This window comes from Saimiri boliviensis, chromosome 17, assembly GCF_048565385.1.
Source record: "Saimiri boliviensis isolate mSaiBol1 chromosome 17, mSaiBol1.pri, whole genome shotgun sequence".
In the NCBI taxonomy this organism is placed as follows: Eukaryota; Metazoa; Chordata; class Mammalia; order Primates; family Cebidae; genus Saimiri; species Saimiri boliviensis.
In genome coordinates, this window is record NC_133465.1 from 57,177,254 (window position 1) to 57,200,564 (window position 23,311).

General features: G+C 35.8%; 1 protein-coding gene across 4 annotated transcripts in view; it reads left to right on the top strand.

The window, feature by feature from the left end:
* Positions 1 to 23,311, top strand: part of CEP112 (centrosomal protein 112) — a 563,636-nt gene that overhangs the window by 201,052 nt on the left and 339,273 nt on the right. For all 4 annotated transcript variants that reach the window (XM_074388877.1, XM_003931804.4, XM_074388878.1 and 1 more), the window contains one exon: positions 10,423 to 10,558. In XM_074388877.1, coding sequence (XP_074244978.1) covers positions 10,423 to 10,558 — 136 coding nt within the window. The remainder of the gene's footprint in view (positions 1 to 10,422; positions 10,559 to 23,311) is intronic.

Sequence of the window (23,311 nt, forward strand, 5' to 3'; positions counted from 1 at the left end):
TATTTAGCTTCTTGAGTTTAGTACATTCAAAATTTGCATTAGCAATGAAATGTGAAATAAATGTAATCCTTATTACATTTGGAGTAAATATGCTAATAAAGCACAATAATACTTCATTGAGTGTTTTTAATATACATTCTCTTAATTTAGCCTCAAAAGAATCCTATGTGGTTGTTCATTATTATCTGTATTTTGAAAGGAAGAAACTGAAGTTCATAGAGATTTCACTGATTGTTTAAGCAATTTTGACCAACATTGCAGAGCTGATATGTGACCGAGCTGGCCCTTGCACCTGGGCCCACTTAGTCCTACTTCATTGCTCTTTTCCTGATAGAATGCCAGTGTGTACCTTTGTGTCACCAAAGTAGTTTTTCCTTTTGTGCTTTTTAAATTATTGGATCCAAATCATTCAAAGATGGTAACATATACTAAATATGTCATTACTTATTCTTTCTTTTTTCTTTTAGCGATAGGATCTTGCTCTGTCACCCAGGCTTGAGTGCAGTGTCATGATCATAGCCCACTGCAGCCTCAGCCTCTGGGCTCAAGTGATCCTCCTGTCTCAGCCTCCTGGGTAGCTGAGACTATAGGTGTGCATCACTGTGCCTGGCTAATTGTTATATTTTTATTTTTAGAGACAGGGTCTCACTTTGTTGTCCTGGCTTTTCTCAAACTCCTGGCTTCAAGGGATCCTCCCACCTCAGCCTCCCAAAGTGTCAGGATTATAGGCATGAAGCACTGCACTGAGCCTCACTTAACCCCACACTGGGGAATCTGCCCGGCCCACAGCTCTGACAGCTCCCAACAATGTTCTCTGCTATAGGACCACCTTCCTTTCTCTGCCACGCTCATTGGGTCTATAGTGGACACCTGTTCCAAAGGCAGCTGAGTCATTTTACTCTGAGGCACAAAGAGCTTAAGTCACACAGCTGGTGGAGATGTTAGAATTTGTTACCCTACCTTCATTCCTTCTATGTCTTCTTCATCATTCCAAGCCACTTCTGTGGATATATGATCTTGGTAGTCTCTGGTTGATCATTTCTGTGTTTGTTCCTGCACAAATGAGTAGATACATATATATCTCATTGTTTTCTCTTCCTCCAAAAGGCATGGATACTTTTGTACACATTGCTTTTTTCATTTATTGTAACCTGGAAGTCACCTGTTCTTTTTACATCATCATAGTATGTCACTGTGTTTATGCAACCACTGTTCTACATGTGGGTATACAGGTTGTTTCCAATATTTGCAATTGTATATGATGCTGTCATGAATAACCTAATGGCTATGAATTTTTCTATTGTTTGGAATATATATTCAGGATAACTTTTTAGAAGTGGGAATTCTGGGTCAAAACTGCATGTATGTAGTTTTGTTATATAGTGGCAAATTTTTCTCCATGAAGTTTATACCGACTTAAATTTCTCCTGGCTACATACAGTCACTGTGCCCTTTTGGTCTGGGCACAGTGGCTCACACCTGTAATCACAGCACTTTGGGAGGCCAAGGCAGGTGGATTGCTTGGTCTCAGGAGTTTGAGACCAACTTGGGCAACGTGGCAAAACCCCTTCTCTACAAAAAATGCAAAAAAAAATTAGCTGGCATGGTGGCATGTGCCTATAGCCGCATCTACTTGGGGAATTGAGGTGGGAGGATTGCTTGAGCTTGGTAGGCTGAGGCTGCAGTGAGCTGTCATCTTGCCACTGCACTCCAGCTTGGGTGACAAAGTGAGACATTGTCTCAACAAACAAACTAACAAACACCGAATGCCTTTTAGCCTCCCAAGTAGAATGTTACAGTTAAAAAATTTTTGTGAATCTGGTATGTGAGAAATAATGACACAGTTTTAATTTGCAGTACTCTTATAAGTGAGATTAAACATTTTCATATACTTAAGGGCCATTGTAACAGCTTTATTTAGTTAGAATGGTCACACAATAAATTTCACCTATTTAAAATATACTTTCATATATTTTGAGCTATGTGCATATGAAACTACCAACACAAAAAGATACATGTGTGAACATGGATGTAATTTACATGCATGTAATATACACACAGTATACAAATACATAACATATATATGACATATGTGATGTGCATGCATGCAATATATGCATGTAACTATGTGTAATATGCATACATGTAATACACACTATACATATAACACATTCATGAGATGCACATTATATGCATGTTATATACATAAAATATGCACACATGTAATATAGGTGTGTGCACTATGTATGTAGCATGCATGCATGTACTGTACATGTAACATGCAACCATAATATGCATGCAATACAGATGTAATAAGCATGTGATATGCATGCAACAAATGTAATGCGCTTATATACAGCATGCATGCATTATACAGGCAATATGCATGTGTGTCATGTACATGCAATATACATGTCATACGTGGAATATACGTGCATGTAGCATACATGTAACATACATGCAATAAACATGCAACATGTGCAACAAGTGAGGTGTGCATGCATGTGATGCACGTGTGTAATATATGCTCATATGGCATGTAATACACATGTACTATACATGTATGTAGCACACACTTAGAGCACGTGTGTAGTTTACATGTGATATGCATGTATGTGATCTGCATTCAATGTACATGTAATATCCATGGATGTGCTATAAATTCAGTATGCATGCATGCAATGTATGTATATATGTATGTTGCATGCACGTTACACACATTACATGCATACTATATGTAATACATGCACATTACATGCAATTACATGTGTAGCATATGCATTCACACCCATGTGTAGTCTATAAATTGTAGGTAACATGAATTTCACACACATCAGATGTGTATTGCATGCATATTTCATACATGCATATTACGTGCCTGTCACATGCATTATATATTGCATTGCATATAACATATGGATGTTACATGCATATTACATGCATGCATATCACATGCATGTGCATTGCATGCACACTGCATGCACACCACATTCATGCATATGACATGTACATTGCATGCTTGCTATATGCATATTACAACGTATATCATATGCACACAACACATATATTACATGTATATAGCATGCGTGCATATTATATGCATATCACATTCATGTGTATTACATGCATGATGCATAATACACGTGTGTTGCATGTATATTACCTGCTTATTACATAGATGTGAATACATGGATATTTCATGTATACTACATGCATGAATGTATATACAGATTTATAGAAATAATATTGCATGTAGTGAATCTACTTGGACTTCGCAGATGGGTTGGTTTCACTGCTTGTTTTGCCATTTTCTGTGTGAACTTGAGCAAATCATTTAAGTATTCGAAGTTTCAGTGTTTTCATCTAAAAATAGGTAGTAACTTTTCTTACAGAAATTAGATAAAATAATGTGTGAACTGCCTTTACTGTAACAAGCTTGGTAGACATTTAATAAATGTTCACTCCCCTTCATCATTTGCAAATATTTAAAAATTATGGTTATACTGTAGATGTTTTATTTTGTAGCAATGTAATTCTCCAAAAGTAGTGGGAAATATCTATTGCAACTTTTCATTTCATATCACTTAGAAATCATCTATAATAATCATCTATAGTAATCATTTCATATCACTTAGAAATCATCTATAATAATCTCTCACATGATAAATATTACATTTATATTTGATAAATAAGGAGAACATTTGCCTGCTTAAAATTTGATCTGTTTGTGCATAGCGATGAATGTAAGTGAGAATATTTTCCTGCTACTTTGAAATATTGAACTGCCCAGGGACAAGGCATGGATGATGTTTTTGAAGGAAATAAATATTTCAGATTCACATTTCAGCCTTTTTTCTTTATTCCTTTGATCTGGCTTTGGTTTACTTATCATTCTGCTTGAGTGACTTCGTACTATCTTTCTTCCTCTCCCTAGTAACAAGAAGTGGTTCTGCACCTATTCCGGAATATTTAGGTTTTATCATTTTACAAGAATAACATATATGTCCTATGTACTGATACAATACTACATCTGTAATAAAATGTATTAGTGGGTATGTATGTAAACTCTGCATATATGATGTATAATTTATAAATGGAAGTTTTAATTGTTTGTTAAATATAGGGACATAAAAATAACGTGGGATTTATTTTGAAGTTTAAATAATTTAAAGATTTTAAAGGAATTTTTCTTTGCCATAAAACATGGCTGCTTTATCTTTAAGGATAATTTTCTCAGTATTTTGTTAGTTTACCATGGAAGTATTACTTGCTTTTATATTTGCTGAGCTAGAGTTTGTTTTATTTATGGACCCATATTACAGGCAGAAGTTAATTTAGCATAAAATTATTATGTAAACTTTAAACTGTTTAAATCTTTCATTAATATTACTTATATAGCTTTATTTCCTACCTTGCACATAAATTTGATCCTCTGAGAGTGGTTTCTTATATAGACTCTTAACTGTATTGTTACATTCTTTGTATTCTTTTAGCACTTAAAATTTGTCACATGGTTTAATGTGTGCAATATTGCGTCATTTGATTTTTCTCCTTGTATTTCCATCTTTTCTTTTAGTCAGATTATACTTTCTGCAGGATAGGAACCATGTCTTACACTTCATTTATGTTTCTATAGTATTTGAATGGGCAGTTCTTAGAATTTGCTGCCAGTACCCTTGTTTCCGCTCCCAGAACAAAACTAACTTGCTGAGAATGAAGGCTACACGGTTGAACCAGAACTAGTTCTCTTGAATCGTGATTCAAATCCAGTTGGCGTCATAGATTTATGGACCTCCTAGCTGACATCCATATCTTCTTAAGAGATTTTTGAATTGTTTAAGGAGTCCTCATTTCTGTTTATAACTAACATACTTCAACCAAACCATGTCTTTTAAGACTGGAGTTTGACTCTGGGGGCAAGCTCTCTGGGTAAGCCTACATTGTTGGCAATAAAACCTCTTTGTCAAAATAGAATTCTGTAGAACTTCTTTATGCTGTTATCATACCTATTTGGAGCTTTTCCCTTAGAAGCAAAAGAATAATTTCAGATTTAATGCTCTAGATCATCACAGTTTCAGTGAGCCTATGGGAATAAGCCATTCCTTGCCTTTTCCGTCTTCTGGAGGCTGCCCCTGTTCCTTGGCTTGTGGCCCTGCACGCATTGATTATGTTGAATCTGTAGATCAATTTGGGAAGTATTACCATATATTCAATATTAAGACTGTACTAATTTTTATTTTCGTGGACATTTCTTTCTGACTCCTGAAGTACCAAATGTTTAGCTGTCTACATGGTTTACCATTTTGAAGTGGAATTTAGTGGAGACTACTAGTTTTATAAGTCAAATGAAAAAGAGGCCAAAGCAGTTTATTCATTTATAATGCTTATGAAAGGTATTATTTTAAATATTTTTGACTCATTCAGTTTAATCAGTTTAAGTAACAACCAGCAGCCCTGAATATAGGTATATTGCGGCTTGTAAGTCTTGTTTTCCAGCCCAGCTGGAAAGGGCATGGGGACTCTTCTAGCTGTTTTTCAGGCTTGTTTGAAGTTTCTTATTTTGTGCTGTTTTTCTTGGAGTTTCCAGGGGAGATGCCAAGCTGGCAGCAAATAAAGTATACTGTAATGTGAAGCCTTGTAAATACATGTTGGATTGCAGCCATCTTTATCAAAAGTACTGGAACAGAAATGTGCAAAGGGAAGATTTTCAAATTAAGGTTCACCTGTATATATAAATTTTAGCTTGTAAAGCTCAAAAATACTAAATTGTCATCCATTAGTTCCCTACATTTTATTGCCCTTTTTGGAATAATCATGTACTTCAGAACATCCTTTAATCTGAGCTGGCTTGTGGTTGTTTAAGAATGCAGCTTCTTTTCTTTTTATCCTTTATATACTCAGATGAGGAAAATTTACTGCACTTTATAAATAAATCAGAGCTAAAAAGCAAATTTTCTTTCCACCTTTTTATCTTCATGGAGGCTCAGCTTTAAGGCATTTGAGTGATGCATTTCTACTTGGCCCCACAACTAGTTCCACTGGAAAAAAAATCTTCAAAGTCCTTTTTTCCTCCTTGTAGGATGCACTATTGGGGTCATGGTAAAAAGGAACGCTGTTCCTGTGATAGGAGCAGACCCTTGTCTGTTTCAAAGGTTCAACATTTTCACTTCTGCTTCATTACCATGTAGAAATTAAAATGGATCCCTCCTTAAAATGATTATCACCTCTTTATTTGAATTGACAGATTTAATTTATATTAAGACAGAAGGACCAGGTGCAGCAACTTATACCTGTAATCCTAGCTCTTTGGGAGGTCAAGGTGGGTGGATTGCTTGAGTCCAGGAGTTTGAGACCAGCCTGGACTTGGGAAAACTTCATTTCTACAAAAAAGAAAAAACAGTAGCCAGGCATAGTGGCTTGCACCTATATTCCCAGCTATGCAGAGGCTGAGGTGGGAGGATCACCTGAGTCCAGGAGTTCGAGGCTGAAGTGAGTCCTAATTGTGCCACAGCACTCCAGCCTGGATGTCAGAGCAACGCCCTGTCTTAAAAAAAATAAAAAAATAAAAAAGACAGAAGGTTTCTAAATATTAGTGGAGTTCAATGTATTCATTGTGGTTTTACTGGACAGGAACATTGAATTATATTGAATAAGGCCACCTTTGATATTTAGCGTTACTATTAGATTAGTTCAGCCAGTGTGGCAGGACTGGAAACTAGATTTTACATATTTCCCTGTGCTTGCAATTGAGTGTAAAACAATATTTGCTATTTGTAAATCAGGATAGAAATGATCAATTAAAAGCAGTGTGCCTTATTGTGCAAAGTTTTCACACTTTAAAATGGCCTCTAATGTATACTTGATGGATAGCTAAAGTTTATGACTTTGATTATGTGATCGTAAATTAGTTATAAAGTAAATGAACTAAACTTAGTAGGTAAGAATAACATGTTATAGAGTAAAAGATTTGTCCTATTAAATTAAAAGTATTTAACTAAATAGTTCATGTGAATTATTGCACAAAAATTATAAACAACTGACTTAAAACATGGATAGGACAAAGTTGGTATTTCAGCTATAGGTCATATGTTTTTATAGAATGTGTTATTGTTCTTTCTTTTGGCTATTTAATGTTCCATAATTAAAAAGTAAATGATATATAAAATCTTAAAGTTTTAAAATCATGTTCAGTATACTTTCTTTTGTGCTTATATACAAACTGACCAAAGGTAAACCTCTGATAAATTTTAATTTTAATTATAAAGTACTCCTCTCAAGTGCTTTTGGAAGGGCCTCAAAAATTAAAGAGGAACATAAGATAAACCAGTTACTATAATCTCTGAAGCAGTCATTGCACTGCCTAACCCCAGTGCCTGGTAAACAGTGTCACTGTTCATCAACCACAGCACCCTTGCCCTCTGAGCCTCAGAATCCTTTCAACAGAGTATTCCAGGCAGCCCCTTCCAGTCAGTTGGGATCATCACACCAGAGAACATCTATTTACCAACCCAGATCTAGACCATGGTACCCAATAACAACTTATATGACTTGATGTTGTTCCCGTGTGCTTAGTATTTAGATATTTGAATATTCAAATTATTCAATGTTTGTATCTGGAAAATGCTACATCTATCTTAAATCCCCTGTTCCAGTGCAAATTAATATAGGAAGAGTGAAAATGCACCAGAACAATTTAAAATTCTCGATAGCCATCCAAGTGCTCAGTCTTTCATATAGTGATGCCCCCGAAATCAGTCTTCAGTGTGATATCTGGTTATTAATCACCATTATCTTTGAGCTAGTATTCACATTAGGTGGCAAAAAAAGCCTCACTCATGTGAAGACCTTAGAACTTAACAACCAGTTAACATTAAGCCCATTTTGCTTTAACAACATGTAAGAAACATGGTGAACAACAAAATATTCAGGTTCCAGTTCATTCAAGCAGGCAAGTTGAAGAACAGCTTTTAAAAACTTTCAGAATCCTGTATCCCACTGCTGCAAAATACAGAAACTGAGAGCCACATGTGGCATGCATCCTGACCTAGAATGGCTTAACTCTTGTGCAGGGCATCACACACCTTGGAGCACTATTAAACTCTGTAGGTCATAAAAATTGTGGCTACATTGGACACATAAAGGAATAGGGATTTAGTGGAAAAACTGCATTGCTTATCATGGGATTGCAAGTATTGTTACCTTCAGGTAGATGGATGGATGGGATATGAAGAGATAAATAGACACAAGGTGGTGCTTAAAATGAAACAAAAAGATACAGGGTAGGTTTTTTCAGCCTGTCAACAAAAACTTGCCTATTTGCAGATCCCAAATACAGGGGAGGGAATTGGGATATGGGTGCGACAAGAGAACACACACATACAAAAAACCACACACATATACACACACATATCTATATCTGTATCTATATGTGATAACCTCATTATAACAACAGAATCTCTTGCTGAAGTGGAAATTAGGTGACACTCTTTCTTATCAGTCTTTTGGCCACTTAGGCTTTCAAAGAGGTTTTCAATTTGCTTGGGGGTAAGAAAGTTTGATGTTTTGATATTTTATATGATGTGTGCATTCTTATTGAAAAGCCTATAAATTATTGTGTCTTAGAGGGGATTTTTAAACTCAGATGGGTAACCTGAAAAAACTCAAATTACTCTTTGCTCAAGTCTTGAAATATTGCATCATCTTGTTTTAGAAGTGTCTTTTCTCCCCTTTATGATATTTCTCTAAAATTTGGTTTGAGTGAATTAAATTACCCCCTGCCCCCAGCATTCTTCAGTGGTACAGCTAATACCAAGAACATATTTTATATTTGTGTAAGCTTTCCCATTTAGGGAAGGTAAGCCAAGTTAATCTTACCTGTGGCATCTGGAAAATCAGGAAAGCAGGGTGGCATAGCAGCCAACAACAGGAACTTTAGAAGCAGACTGTCAGGACTGGAATCCTGGCTTGACCTGTTACTCTAGGTGGAAGTATTCTCTAAGCCCTAGTTTCCTGTTCTGTATAAGTAAGGATATAATAACACTCTTATACTGGTTAACTGTGAGAATAAACGAGAGAAGACATAAAATTCTGTATTAGTCCATTTTCATGTTGCTGATAAAGATATACCAAGACTGGGCATTTTCAAAAGAAAGAAGTTTAATGGACTAACAGTTCCATGTGGCTGGGGAGGCCTCATAATCATGGCTGAAGGCAAGGAGGAGCAAGTCACATCTTACATGGATGGTGGCAGGCAAAAAGAGAGCTTGTGCAGGGAAACCCCTCTTGTTAAAACCATCAGATCTCATGAGACTTGTTCACTGTCACCAGAACAGCATGGGAAAGACCCACCCCCATGGGAGTTATCTCCCACTGGGTCCCTCCCACAACACGTGGGGAGCTGCAAGATTAGATTTGGGTGGGGATGCAGAGCCAAACCGTACAAAATTCCATTGCATGGTGCCTGGCACCTAGTTAGGACTCAAAGTTAGCTATTGTTAACTTTCATGCATTTATAAACTTAAGCCTTTATTTTTTGCTTCTATCAACATGCAAAGATTGCTTTTGTTTTGTTAGACCCTTTCAGCTATATAGTTTCCCCTTAAGGTATGAATAAATGTGATGGTTATCAGTTCTTTTAGGCAAGTCTTCTAGAAGGCAGCAAAATAATTTTAGGCCATCATATTTCTCTGTTGCATTGACTTCCCTGAAGATTAACTTCTCGTAGACATACATCTTTCTATTGGTGCATTTAAAAAAAATTAGATATAATTCACATACCATAAAATTCACCCCTTTAAAGTGTATAACTTGGTGGATCTTAGTATATTCACAAGGATGTGCAACCATCACCACTGTGTAACTCCAGAACATTTTCATATTTTCATCACTTCGTATCTATTAGCAATCACTCCCTAATTCCCCAGCCTCTCAGACCCCAGCAACAACTAATGTACTTTCTGTCTCTATAGACTTACCTATTCTGGAAATTTCATATAAATGGAATCCTGTAATATGTAACTTTTTGTGACTGGCTTCTTTCACTTAGCTGGATGTTTTTAAGGTTCATCCATGTTGTAGCAGGTATCAGAACTTCTTCGTTCCTTTTTAAGGATGACTAATCTTCTTCATTTTGTTTATCCATTCATCACTTGATGGAGACACATGGTTTTACTCAGTTTTGTTTTTAGTGAAATCTTTGAAAATCATTTTGCTTTCATCAGAATACACAATACATGTTTATACCCTTTTCCTCTGGAGACTATTTAGTTTATTGTCAAGTTTCTAAAGGGAAGTTTTGTAGGATTTGGATCAAAAAAATTAAAATCTGGATTTTATTTTAGAGGGGGTTAAATATTGTTCTTTCATTCAAGCCTAGTTCTTTTATATTTTAACTCTGAAGGAAGCTTCTCCGAACCTTTCTAGGGAAAAAGAGGAGCAGCTAACTCGTGTGACTGAAGTTCAGAGGTTGCAGGCCCAGCAGGCAGATGCTGCTTTGGAAGAGTTTAAGCGGCAGGTGGAACTGAACTCAGAGAAAGTCTACGCTGAAATGAAAGAGCAGGTAAGGAGGCCGCCACACCATCCCTTTTGAAAGTCACTCTCTCAGTAGGAAGGTACATTCTCATCTTAAATATGACAGAAACATTTCACTTTTTAAAAGAGCTATATCAAAATTAGCCATACCATAGGGTCAGAGATTCAGAATGAGAAAGAGATGTTACCACTTGATTCATCCTTCAAGCAATGCCAGAATAATCATTTAAAAGTCCCCTGTATAAATGTAGTAATGGCAAGCATGTACCTTGCTTTGGAAGGATAGATAAGCCTAAGAGAAAAATCCCATGACTGATCGGTTTCTTTAGAGCAGGAACTCCAGTTAACCATGCCTGTGTTTCTTCATGTTCTATAAATAGTGTCTTATTATTCAGTTATAGCAATTATTTTCAACTGGCAGTTGTGAAGAACAAAGGCTGTCTCCAATTCTTGTACAAGATAGGTTGTATTTTTTCTTTTAGCTTTTGAAGAAAATACAAAATTTGTAAAAGAATAAAGGGAATTATTACAAACACCTAGGTACCTATCTTGAAGACACAATAATTGTTAATGCTGTTTATATAAACTAAAATATTAAAGTGAAGTTTTACTTTACTTTATTATTCATGTCTAATCACATTATTCTTTCTTCCCTGGAGAAATCCACTATAATTAATTGAGTGTATATAGTCAGCCATTTGTAAACACTTGTATCCATAGGTTCTGCCTCCACAGATTCAACCAACCATGGATAGAAAATATTTGGGAAAATCCGACAGTGTTCCAAAAAGTAAAACTTGAATTTACACGTGCAGAGTACTCTGTTGAATGCATGTGACTGAAGTGACATATAGGTGTTGTATTAGATATTCAAGGTAATCTAGCAATGGTGAAGTACATGGGAGGATGTGCACAGGTCATGTGGAAGTACTATGCCATTTTATTTAAGGAACTTGAGTATCTGTGGATTTTAGTATGGAGGGGGTTCTGGAACCAATCTCCCATGGACACTGGGGACTGACTGCATTATTTCAGTTTGTTTTATATGCATATATAATGCCCTTAGATAATGTGCATATATATTATTTATGCATTAATATGTTATAGGCATATATAATTGTTTTTTGTTTTTTAAAAATTAAATAAATATGAGCACATTTTATGTATTATTTCTGTTTGCTCTTTTATATCTAATGTTATGTATCTGTGTGCTTACCAGATACATAATATTAGATATAAATTATATAAACAATATTATATAAATATTAGAATGTAGTCTTTTATCCGTCATCTCCCTCACCCTTCCCTGCTGAGTTTCCCAAGGTCTATTGTGTCATTCTTATGCCTTTCTGTCCTCATACCTTAGTTCCCACTAATGATTAAGAACATATGATATTTGGTTTTCCATTCCTGAGTTACTTCCTTTTTCATTTTGAGATGGAGTCTTGCCCTGTTGCCCAGGCTGGAGTGCAGTGGTGTGATCTCAGCTCACTGAAATCTCCGCTCCCTGGGTTCAAGAAGTTTTCTACCTCAGCCTCCCGAGTAGCTGAGATTACAGGTGCCTGCCACCATGCCCAGATAATTTTTGTATTTCTAGTGCCGACGGGGTTTCACCATCTCAACCAGGCTGTCCTGAGTTACTTCATTTAGAATAATGGTCTCCAGTAACATCCAGGTTGCTGTGAATGCCATTATTTTGTTTCTCATTATGGCTGAGTCATATTCCATGGGTGTGTGTGTGTGTGTGTGTGTGTGTGTGTGTATACACATATATATGCACACACACCATGTATGTATATATATGTGTATATACACACACACATATATATCTGACAATTTCTTTATTCACTTGTTGATTTATGGGCATTTGGGCTGGTTCCATATTTTTGCAATTATAAATTGTGCTGCTATAAACCTGTGTGCAAGTATCTTTTTCATATGACTTCTTTTCCTTTTCCTCTGGGTAGATACCTAGAAGAGAGATTGCTGAATCAAACAGTAGATCTACTTTTATAGTTCTATAAGGAATCTACAGTATTCTCCATAGTGGTTGTACTATTTACATTCCCACCAACAATATAAAAGTGTTCCCTTTTCACCACATCCATGCCAACATCTGTTATTTTTTGATTTTTTTGATTATGGCCATTCTTGCAGAAGTGAGGTGGTATCACATTGTGGTTTTGATTTGCATTCCCTTTATACTTAGTGATGTTGAGCATTTTTTCATATGCTTATTGGCCATTTGTGTATCTACTTTTGAGAACTGTCTATTCCCATTCTTAGCCTACTTTTTGATGGGATTGTTTGTTTCTTTCTTGCTGATTTGTTTGAGTTCTTTGTAGATTCTGGATATTCATCCTTTGTCAGATGTACAGATTGTGAAAATATTCTTTCACTCTATGAGATGTCTGTTAATTCCACTGATTATTTCTTTTTCAGTACAGAAGCTTTTTAGTTTAATTAAGTCCCATCTATTTATCTTTGTTTTTTGTTGCATTTGCTTTTGGATTCTTGGTTGTGAAGTCTTTACCTAAGCCAATGTCTAGAGGGTTTTTCAGGTGTTATTTTCTAGAATCATTATGGTTTCAGGCTTTAAATTGAAGTCTTGATTCATCTTGAGTTGATTTTTGTATAAGGTGAAGGATGAGGATCCAGTTTCATTCTTCTACATGTGGCTAGCCAGTTATCCCAGCACCATTTGTTGAATAGGCTGTCCTCTCCCCATTTTATGTTTTCGTTTGCTCTATTGAAGATCACTTGGTTGTAAGCATTTGGCTTTATTTCTGCCTTCTCTATTCTGTTATACTGGTCTATGTATCTATTTTTATACCAGTACCATGCTGTTTTGGTGACTATGACCTTATTGTGTAGTTTGAAGTCAGGTAATGTGATGCCTCCAGATTTGTTCTTTTTGCTTAGTCTTGCTTTGGCTATATGGGCTCTTTTTTGGTTCCATATTAATTTTAGGATTTTTTTCTGCTAGTTGTTCTGTGAAGAATGATGGTGGTGTTTTGATGAGAATTGCTTGACTTTGTAGATTGCTTTTGGCAGAATGGTCATTTTCAAAATATTGATTCTACCCATCCATGAGCATGGGATGTGTTTCCACTTGTTTGTGCCATCTATGATTTCCTTCAGCAGTGTTTTATAGTTCTCTTTGTAGAGGTCTTTCACGTCCTTAGTTAGGTATATTCCTTTTTTTTTTTTTTTTTTTTTTTTTTTGCAGCTATTGTGAGAGGGGTTGAGTTCTTGATTAGATTCTCAGCTTGGTTGCTGTTGGTGTAGAGTAGAGCTACTGATTTGTGCACATTAGTTTTGTATCCTAAAACTTTGCTGAATTCATTTATCAGTACTAGGAGCTTTTGGAGTCTTTAGGGTTTTCTAGGTATACGATCATATCATCTGCAACCAGCAACAGTTTGACTTCCTCTTTTCCAATTTGGATGCCCTTTATTTCTTCCTCTTGTATGATTGCTCTGGCTAGGACTTCCATCACTATGTCGAAGTGGTGAAAGTGGGCATCTTTGTCTTGCAGTTCTTAAGGGGAAAGCTTTCAACTTTTTCCCATTCATTATAATGTTGGCTGTGGATTTGTCATAGATGGCTTTTATTACATTAAATTGTGTCCCTTCTATGCCAGTTTTGCTGAGGGTTTTAATCGTAAAGGGATGCTGGGTTTTGTCAAATGCTTTTTCTGTATCTATTGAGATAATCATGTGATTTTTGTTTTTAATTCTTTTTATGAGGTGTATCACATTTATTGACTTATGTATGTTGAGCCATCCCTGCATCCCTGTTATGAAACCCACTTGAGCATGGCGGATTATCTTTTTTTGTATGCTGTTGGATTTGGTTCACTAGTATTTTGTTGAGAATTTTTGCATCTATGTTCATCAAGGGTATTAGTCTAGAGTTTTCTTCCTTTGTTACGTCCTTCCCTGGTTTTGGTATTACGGTTCTACTGTCTTCCTAGAAGGATGATTCCCTCTCTCTGTCTTTTGGAATCATTTCAATAGGATTGGTACGAGTTCTCTTTGAATGTCTGATAGAATTCAGCTGGGAATCTGTCTGCTCTGGACTTTTTTTTGGTCAGCAATTTTAAAAATTGCCATTTCAATGTCACTGCTTGATATTGATCTGTTCAGAGATTCTACATCTTCCTGGTTTAATCTGGGAGGCTTGTATATTTTCAGGAATTTATCCATTTCCTCTAGGTTTTCTAGTTTATGCATATAAAGGTGTTCATAGTAGTCTTAAATAATCTTTTGTATTTCTGTGGTATCAGCTGTAATAACTCCTGTTTTGTTTCTAATTGAGCTTGTTTGGATCTTCTCTCTTCTTTTCTTGTTTAATCTCGCTAATGGTCTATCAATTTCATTTATATTTTCAAAGAACCAGCTTTGTGTTTTGTGTTTTGTCTTTTGTATTGTTTATTGGTGGTGGTGGTGTTTCAATTGCATTTAGTTCTGCTCTGATCTTTGTTATTTCCTTTCTTCTGCTGGGTTTGGGTTTGGACTGTTCTTGTTTTTTTAGTTTTGTGAGGCGTGACCTTAGGTTGTCTATTTGTGCTCTTTCAGACTTTTTGATTTAGGCATTTAATGCTATAAACTTTCCTCTTAGCACTGCTTTTGCCGTATCTTAGAGGTTTTGATAGGTTGTGTCACTATTACTCAGTTCAAAGGATTATTTTCAGTTTCCATTTTGATTTCATTGTTGACCCAGTGATCATTCAGGAGCAGGTTTTTAAATTTCCATGTATTTGCATAGTTTTGATGGTTGCTTTTTGAGTTTATTTCCAGTTTCATTCCACTGTAGTCTGAGAGAGTACTTGACATAATTTTAATTTTCTTAAATTTAGTGAGACTTCTTTTGTGGCCTATCATATAGTCTATTTTGGAGAATGTTCCATGTCCTTCTGAATAAAATGTATATTCTGCAATTGCTGGGTAGAATGTTCTGTAAATATCTATTAAGTCCATTTGTTATAGGATATAGTTTTTAAGTTCATTGTTCTTGTTGACTTTCTGTTTTGATGAACTGTGTGGTGCTGTCAGTGGAGTATTAAAGTCCCCTACTATTACTGAGTTGCCACCTATCTCATTTCTTAAGTCTAGTAGTAATTGTTTTATATATTTGGGAGCTCCAATGTTGGGTGCATTTATAATTGTGATATTTTCCTATTGAACTAGTTCTTTTATCACTATATAATGTCCCTGTTTGTCTTCTTTAACTGCTGTTGCTTTAAATTTTGTTTTTTTCTGACATAAGAATAGCTACTCCTGCTTGCTTTTGGTGTTTATTTGCATGGAATATCTTTTTCCACCCCTTTACCTTAAGTTTATGTGAGTCCTTATGTGTTATGTGAGTCTACTGAAGACAGCAGAAACTTGGTTGTTGAATTCTTATCCATTCTGCCATCTGTATCTTTTAGGTGGAGCATTTAGTTCATTTACATTCAATGTTAGTATTGAGATGTGAGGTACTGTTGTTCTATTCATTGTGCTATTTGTTGCCTGAATACCTACTGATTTTTTTCATTACATTATTGTTATATAGGTCCTGTGATATTTGTGCTTTGTGTATTTGGAGGCTTTCTTTCAAGATTTAGAGCTCCTTTTAGCAGTTCTTGTAGTGGTGACTTAGTAGTGGCGAATTCTCTTAGCATTTGTTTGTCCGGAAAAGACGATACCTTCCTTCATTTGTGAAACTTAGTTTCTCTGGATACAAAATTTTGGGCTAATTAATAAAACTAAAAATATGACCCCACTCCTTTCTAGCTTTTAGCGTTCTGCTGAGAAATCTACTGTTAATCTGATAGGTTTTCCTTTATAGTTTATCTGATGCATTTGCCTCCCAGCTCTTATGATCCTTTCCTTGTCTTGACTTTAGATAACCTGATGACTATGTACCTAGACGATGATCTTTTTGTGATAAATTTCCCAGGTATTCTTTGAGCTTCTTGTATTTGATATCTAGATCTCTAGCAAGGCTGGGGAAGTTTTCCTCTATTATTTCCTCAGACATGTTTTCCCAACTTTTTGATTTCTCACCTTCCTCAGGAACCCCAGCTATTCTTAGGTTTGGATGTTTAACATAGTCCCAAACTTCTTGGAGGCTTTGTTCATTTTTTAAAATTCTTTTTTTTTTTTCATCTTTGATAGATTGGGTTAATTTGAAAGCCTTGTCTTTGAGCTCTGAGGTTCGTTCTGCTTGTTCATTTCTGTTACTGAGATTTTCTAGTGCATTTTGCATTTCTCTAAGTGTGTCCTTGATTTCTAGACATTATGATTGTTTTTTATATGTGCTATCTATTTCACTGAATAACTTTGCTTTCATATTCTGTATCATGCTTTTGATTTCTTTATGTTGGACCTCACCTTTCTCTGATACCTCCTTGATTAGCTTAATAATTGACTATCTGAATTCTTTTTCTGGCAATTCAGATTTCATTTTGGTTTAGATCCATTGCTGGTGAGCTGGTATAATCTCTTGGAGGTGTTAAAGAACCTTGTTTTGTCATATTACCAGAATTTTTTTTCCTGATTCCTTCTTATCTGAATAGACCAAGTCAGATGGAAGATCTGAAATGTGCTCCTCTTCAGATTCTTTTGTCCTGTGCGGTGCTCCCTTAATGTGGTGTTTTCCCTCTTCCCCTAGGAATGGGACTTCCTAAGAGCTGAGCTGTGGTGATTGTTTTTGTTCTTCTGGGTCTAGCCACCCCGGGAGCAACTGGGCTCTTGGCTGGTACTGGGGAGTGTCTGCAGAGAGGCCTGTGATGTGATCTGTCTTTAAGTCTTACAGCCATGGACACCAGGACCTGCACTGGTGGAGCTAGCAGAGTAGTGAAGTGAACTTTGTGAGGATCCTTGGTGTGTTTCTGTTTAGTGCACTGGTTTTGTGTTGGTTAGCTTCCAGCCAAGAGGTAGCACTTTCTTTCTCTTTTTCTTTTTTATAAATAATTTTGTAGTTATAACTTTTATTTCTGTTTGAAAATTACGACAGTAACTTATGTATGAATAGTCAGTGTACAAAATCTAAATGATACGGAAATGTATAGAAAAACTGTGGCTGTGAATCCTTTTACTTCCTCACTACAGATTGGCCCATCCCATCACCTCTCCAGAGGTAAACACTAATAACAGTCTCTCTGATCTTCTGCATGCCTCTGCCTATATAAATGTTAGATCTTTCTTAACACAAGCAGCATAATACTATATTTATTCTTTTGCAATTTGCTTTTTCAGTCATTCATGTGTCTTAGAGTTCTTTTCAGTACATTTCTATCTTCCTGATACTTTTCTTTATATATATATAAAGAAATGTATATATATAATTATATATAATTGCATTTTAAGTTTTGGGGTACATGTGAAGAACGTGCAAGATTGTTGCATAGGTACGTTCATGGTAGTGTGGTTTGCTGCCTTAGCAGTGAATATTACTTAGCAGTGAAAAGGAATGAATTATTGATACAACAGCATGGATGGATCTCAAATCCCACTGAATGAAAGAATATGCAAGCAAAAGAGTCTATATTGAATGTTTTGGAATCTCTGAGTCCTGTTAGGTCTCTGGCATTTCTCCCCATGTTATCCCTCGCCAACTCCCCACACCCCACTGTCCCTCCCCTAGTTCTGCCCCACAGACCCCAGTGTGTGATGCTCCCCTCCCTGTGTCCATGTGTTCTCATTGTTCAACACCCACCTATGAGTGAGAACATGCGGTGTTTGGTTTTCACAAGAGTGCATCAGCTATGGTCCTACAGGGAGTATGCAAACTTGCCCAAGGGACACCAGCTTAAGTATTCAGGTTTCTCAGGTGGTGGGCAGGGCCACAGAGCTCACAAAAGATTATTACCTTTGTCTTCTGTTACCAGGGTAGGTAGAGAAAGACCACCATGTTGGGGCAGGGATAGGCATGTCTGAGCTCAGCCTCTCTTTGGGTGGGGCTGGCTGTGGCTGCTGTGGGGGATGGGAGTGTGGTTCCCAATCGAGTGGAGTTATATTTCCAGGGGGATTATGGCTGCCTCTCTTGAGCCATACAGGTCACCAGGAAAGTGGGGGAAAGCCAGCAGTCACAGGCCTCACCCTGTTCCCACACAGCCTTCAGTTCTAAAGGCCGGTCTAACTCCCACTGTGCCCTTCCAACAGCACTGAGTCTATTTCCAGGCAGCTGGCAACCAGGACTGAGAATTTGCCCCTGACCACGAGCCTCCCATTGAGAGAGCAAGCTGACTTACCTTTTTGGTATCTCAGGGAGACTGCAGCAGTGATCCAGTACTTTCAAAGGGTCTGTGGATTCTCTCACCTTTGCTGGTATGTTCTTGCGGTAGTTCTTGGTGCCAGAGTTCATGATATGAATCTCCACATACTGCTCTGGCCATCCGAGTGGAGTTGCAAGCTAATCCTGCCTCCTGCCTGCCATCTTAATCTGTATTTTGACTTTTTACCATTTAGACACAACATATTAAATCTCTCTTCTCATAAAATAGTTTCAAGACCCAATAGACCCTAAGGGAACCCTCAGTATATTTCTAAAACTTGACTTGTCTAAGAACACATATTTCTTACCACAATGCAATAAAACCAGAAGTTAAATTTAGTTAAGATTGCTACATTGGACTTCATTGAAACTAAAAACTTTTGCTCTTTGAAAGACATCATTTAGGTGAGTGTTGAACCAATGAGAACAAATGGACTCAGGGAGAGGAACATCACACCCTGGGGGCAGTTGGGGAGGTAGGGGAGAGACAGTGGGGAGGGATAACATGGGGAGAAATGCCAGATATAGTATGCACCTAAAGTAAAATAAATAAATAATGAAAACCAGGCAAACCAGAAAATGGAAGATGAGGGTTATAATACGTGCATTTCAAAGAACTTGCATCTAAAATATAAAGGAAATCTGACAACTCAATAATAAAAAGACAACCCAATTTAAAATAGGCAAAAGATTTGAACAGACACTTCACCGAAGAAGATATACAGATGACTAATAACCACATGAAAAGATGCTCAATATCATCATCATTCAGCAGAGAAATGCAAATCAAAAACTGAAATGAGATGCCACTACATGTTCATTAGAAAAACTAAGATGATAAAGACCGGTTGACAATGCAAAGTGCTGACAAAGATGTGGTGCAGTTGAAGCTCTTATACACTGCTGATGGGTACATAAAATACTATAGCCACATTAGAAAACTGCCAATTTTCTTAAAATGCTAAATACACAATGACCACATCAGTCATTCCATTCCTATGTATTTAACCAAGAGAAAGACATGTCCAGACAAAAGCTAGCACACATACTGACAGCAGATTTGTGCATAAACACTCAAAACTAAAATAATCCTCAAAAGGTGAAAGGATAAACAAAATGTGGTGTATACAGTGAAATATTACATAGCAGTGAAAAGGAATAAATTATTGATACAACAGCATGGATGGATCTCAAAATCCCACTGAATGAAAGAATATGTAAGCAGAAGAGTCTATATTGAAGGTTTTGTAATCTCTAAGTCCTGTTAGAATTCCCAGTTCTTTTCAGAGAGAAAGTCTTGTCTCATCTTCTGTGGGTGGATTCCAGCTTCAGTTAAGTTTCAAAGCCTTTGCTGTGCTCTTTGGATCTGTTTGTGCTTGTGCCACTCATGGGTGAGTCTGAACTTGGGTGATGATTTAAATCACCCCACCCAGTGACTGCAGGCACTCATGGAACATTCTCCAGGATAGCCATATGCTTGGATACAAGACAAGTCTCAAATTTAAAAGGATTGAAATACGAAGTATGTTCTTTGACCTCGACAATAATAAATTAGAAGTAAACAACAAAGGAAGATCTGGGAAATCCTCACATATTTGGAAAATAAATAACCCACTTTTAAATAACTGATGGGTCAAAGAAGGTATTATAAGGGAAATTAGAAAATATTTTAGACTGAATTAAAACAAAAATATGGCATATCAAGATTATGGAATGCAGCTAAAGCCGTGCTTAGAGAAAAATTTATAGCTTTAAACATCTCTATCCAAAAGTAAAATCCTCAAATCAGTAACCTAAACTTCACCTGATGAAACCAGAAAAAGAAGAGCAAAGCAAGCTTCTAAGCAAGTAGAAGAAAAATTAATGAAGCCAAGTACTGGTTCTTTGAAAAGATCAACAAAACTGACAAAATTTAGCTTGATTGACAAATCATAAAAATGAGGTATTAGAAATTGCCAAAGTTAGGAGTCAAAGGATAGGATACCACTATTGATTTTATAGAACATGAAAGGATTACAAAGTGATATTACTAGCAACTTTGTTTAGCAGCAATTTATGCATCATAGGTAAATGGACAAATTTCAAGAAAGATGCAAATTATCAAAACTGTCCCAAGAAAAGAAAATCTGAATTGAACTATAATAAGAAATTTAATTGCCAATTAAAAATACTCTCACAAAGAAAAGTCTAAGACAAATGGCTTCATTGGTGAATTACATCAACTATTTAAGAAGAAATAATTTCAGTTCTTTGAAAACTCTTTCAGAATATTGAGAAAGAAGGAATACTTCTCAGTTCATTCTGTTAGGCCAGTATTACTATGATATCAAAGCCAGACAAATATATCACTAGTAAACTATAGATTGATACCTGTCATGGACATAGTCAAAAAAGCCCTTCATGAGATTTTGGTATATTAAATCTAGCAACATATACAAACAATTATACACCACAACCAAGTGGGATTTGTAGCAGGAATCCAAGGTTGTTTTAACATTAGGAAATCAATTAATATTATGCAGCATATTAATAGAATAAAGGAAAAAGTCACATGATCCTCTTGATAAAGACTGAAGAATCATTTGAAAAAGTTGAACACCATTTATAATTTTTAAAATTCTTGGCAAATTAGGACTAGAAGCAAATTTACTCAGCCTAATAAAGGACATCTATGAAAACTCCCCAGCTATTAAAATTAATGTTGAAAGATTTAATTCTTTTTCTCCTAAAAACAAGCCAAAGATGTCTGCTTATGCCACTTTTATTAAACATTGTATTGGAAGTTCTAGCCAGTGCATGAAGACAAAATAATAATAAAATAATATTAATAATAAAATAATAGTAATAAAAATAATGTAATAATAAATAATAAATAATAAAATAATAAAAATAATGTATCCAGAATGGAAAGAAAGAAGTACAAATGTATCTGTTATTATGATTCTGTATGGTGAAAATCCCACAAAATTTTTAGAAGATATACTAAAACTAATACATGAATTAAACAAGCTTACAGGATAAAATATATAAAAATCAAACTTTTATATACTAGCAGTGAAATATTTGAAAATAATGAAATTAAGAAAGCAATTTAATTGACAATAACATCAAGAAAAATAAAATATTTATAACTAATAAGTTGAGGCTTAAGCATTGAAAGCAAAATATTCCTGAGAGAAATATTAAAAAGACCTTAGTAAGTGAAGAGTTATTCTTTGTTCATGGATTAGAAAACTCAAGATGGTAAGTCTCTTATAATTGACCTATAAATTCAATGCAATTTCTTTTAAAATTCCAATGTAATTTTTGGTGGAAATTGACAATAAGAAATATTTCTTTTCACTAGTAAAGTTTAAAAAAAAATTGAAAGAGCAATAAGCTGTTTTCCACCTAATATATAGATAAAAATTCATGAAGGCCTAAGGAAACAGGTAGTGACATGCATTTCTGCTGGGCACGTAAAGTTGTATAACCATTTTGGAGGATTTTAATACTGTGTCTGCATTTACCTGTTGATTCTACTTCTAAGACTTTATTTTTCAAACTTACAGTGTGTGAGATGTGTGCCGAAGGATGTTTATTGTGATGTTATTTATTAACGAGGAAAATTTAGAAAATATATGTCAAAAAATTGGAGGGAATGTAGAAACAATTTTTTAAGTTAAAAAAGGAATCTCCTATTTCTGTGGGAGAACTGAAATCCCTAGAGATAATATAGTCTCAGAAACCTTAAGAACCCCATCTGGACAAAATGAGATGGTTATCAGATAAGGATAACCAGGGATGAAAGATCCTATTTGTGGAACTGGTCCTGGAACTACCCTTTCAATTGGTCCAGGCCTCGTATCATCTCTAACTGTTCTGTTGAATGCCTGGCTCATGGTCTGTACTCAGTCTTACTTCTTTAATTCTGCCAGACCTATTTGAGTCTCCTTCTTTACCTAAGAGTTCATGTGTTCCCACCTTCTTGGTATTACATCACTGTGAACTGGTTAAATGATCCAATGAATAGCCAAATTTGGTGCATGCCTCTAGGATTCCCCAAATTCCCCTACATACCTGATTCCTGTTTCCCATCTTTCTGAGAAGCCCTCACCAGGCCTGATCTGTCTAGCGTGCTAGATTCAGACTCTTTGAAAGTGAAAAGAAACAGTAACCAATGAACAGGAAACTCTTTTGATTGTCTTCTGTTGAAGAAATGTTCTTCAGTGGTTTTAATTATACATAGTTTTGCCAAGTGCAATTTGGTTTTTGAAATACAGAAAGCACTTTGGTGTGAGTGTAGTAATAAGGGACACCATTTAGAACAGAATCCTTATAGTTAGGCTCATTCTCAAATCAAGTAATTCTTACATGGAAAATTTGAGCAAATGTTAAAATATTAAAATATGTCAAAACATGGTAAATTGTGTCTTTGATTCCAGATTACCAGTTGATTTAAAAAATCTGAATCTGATATACCTCAGATTCTAAAAGAAAAATCAATTAGCAAATTCATTATTTGGAAAATCATAAT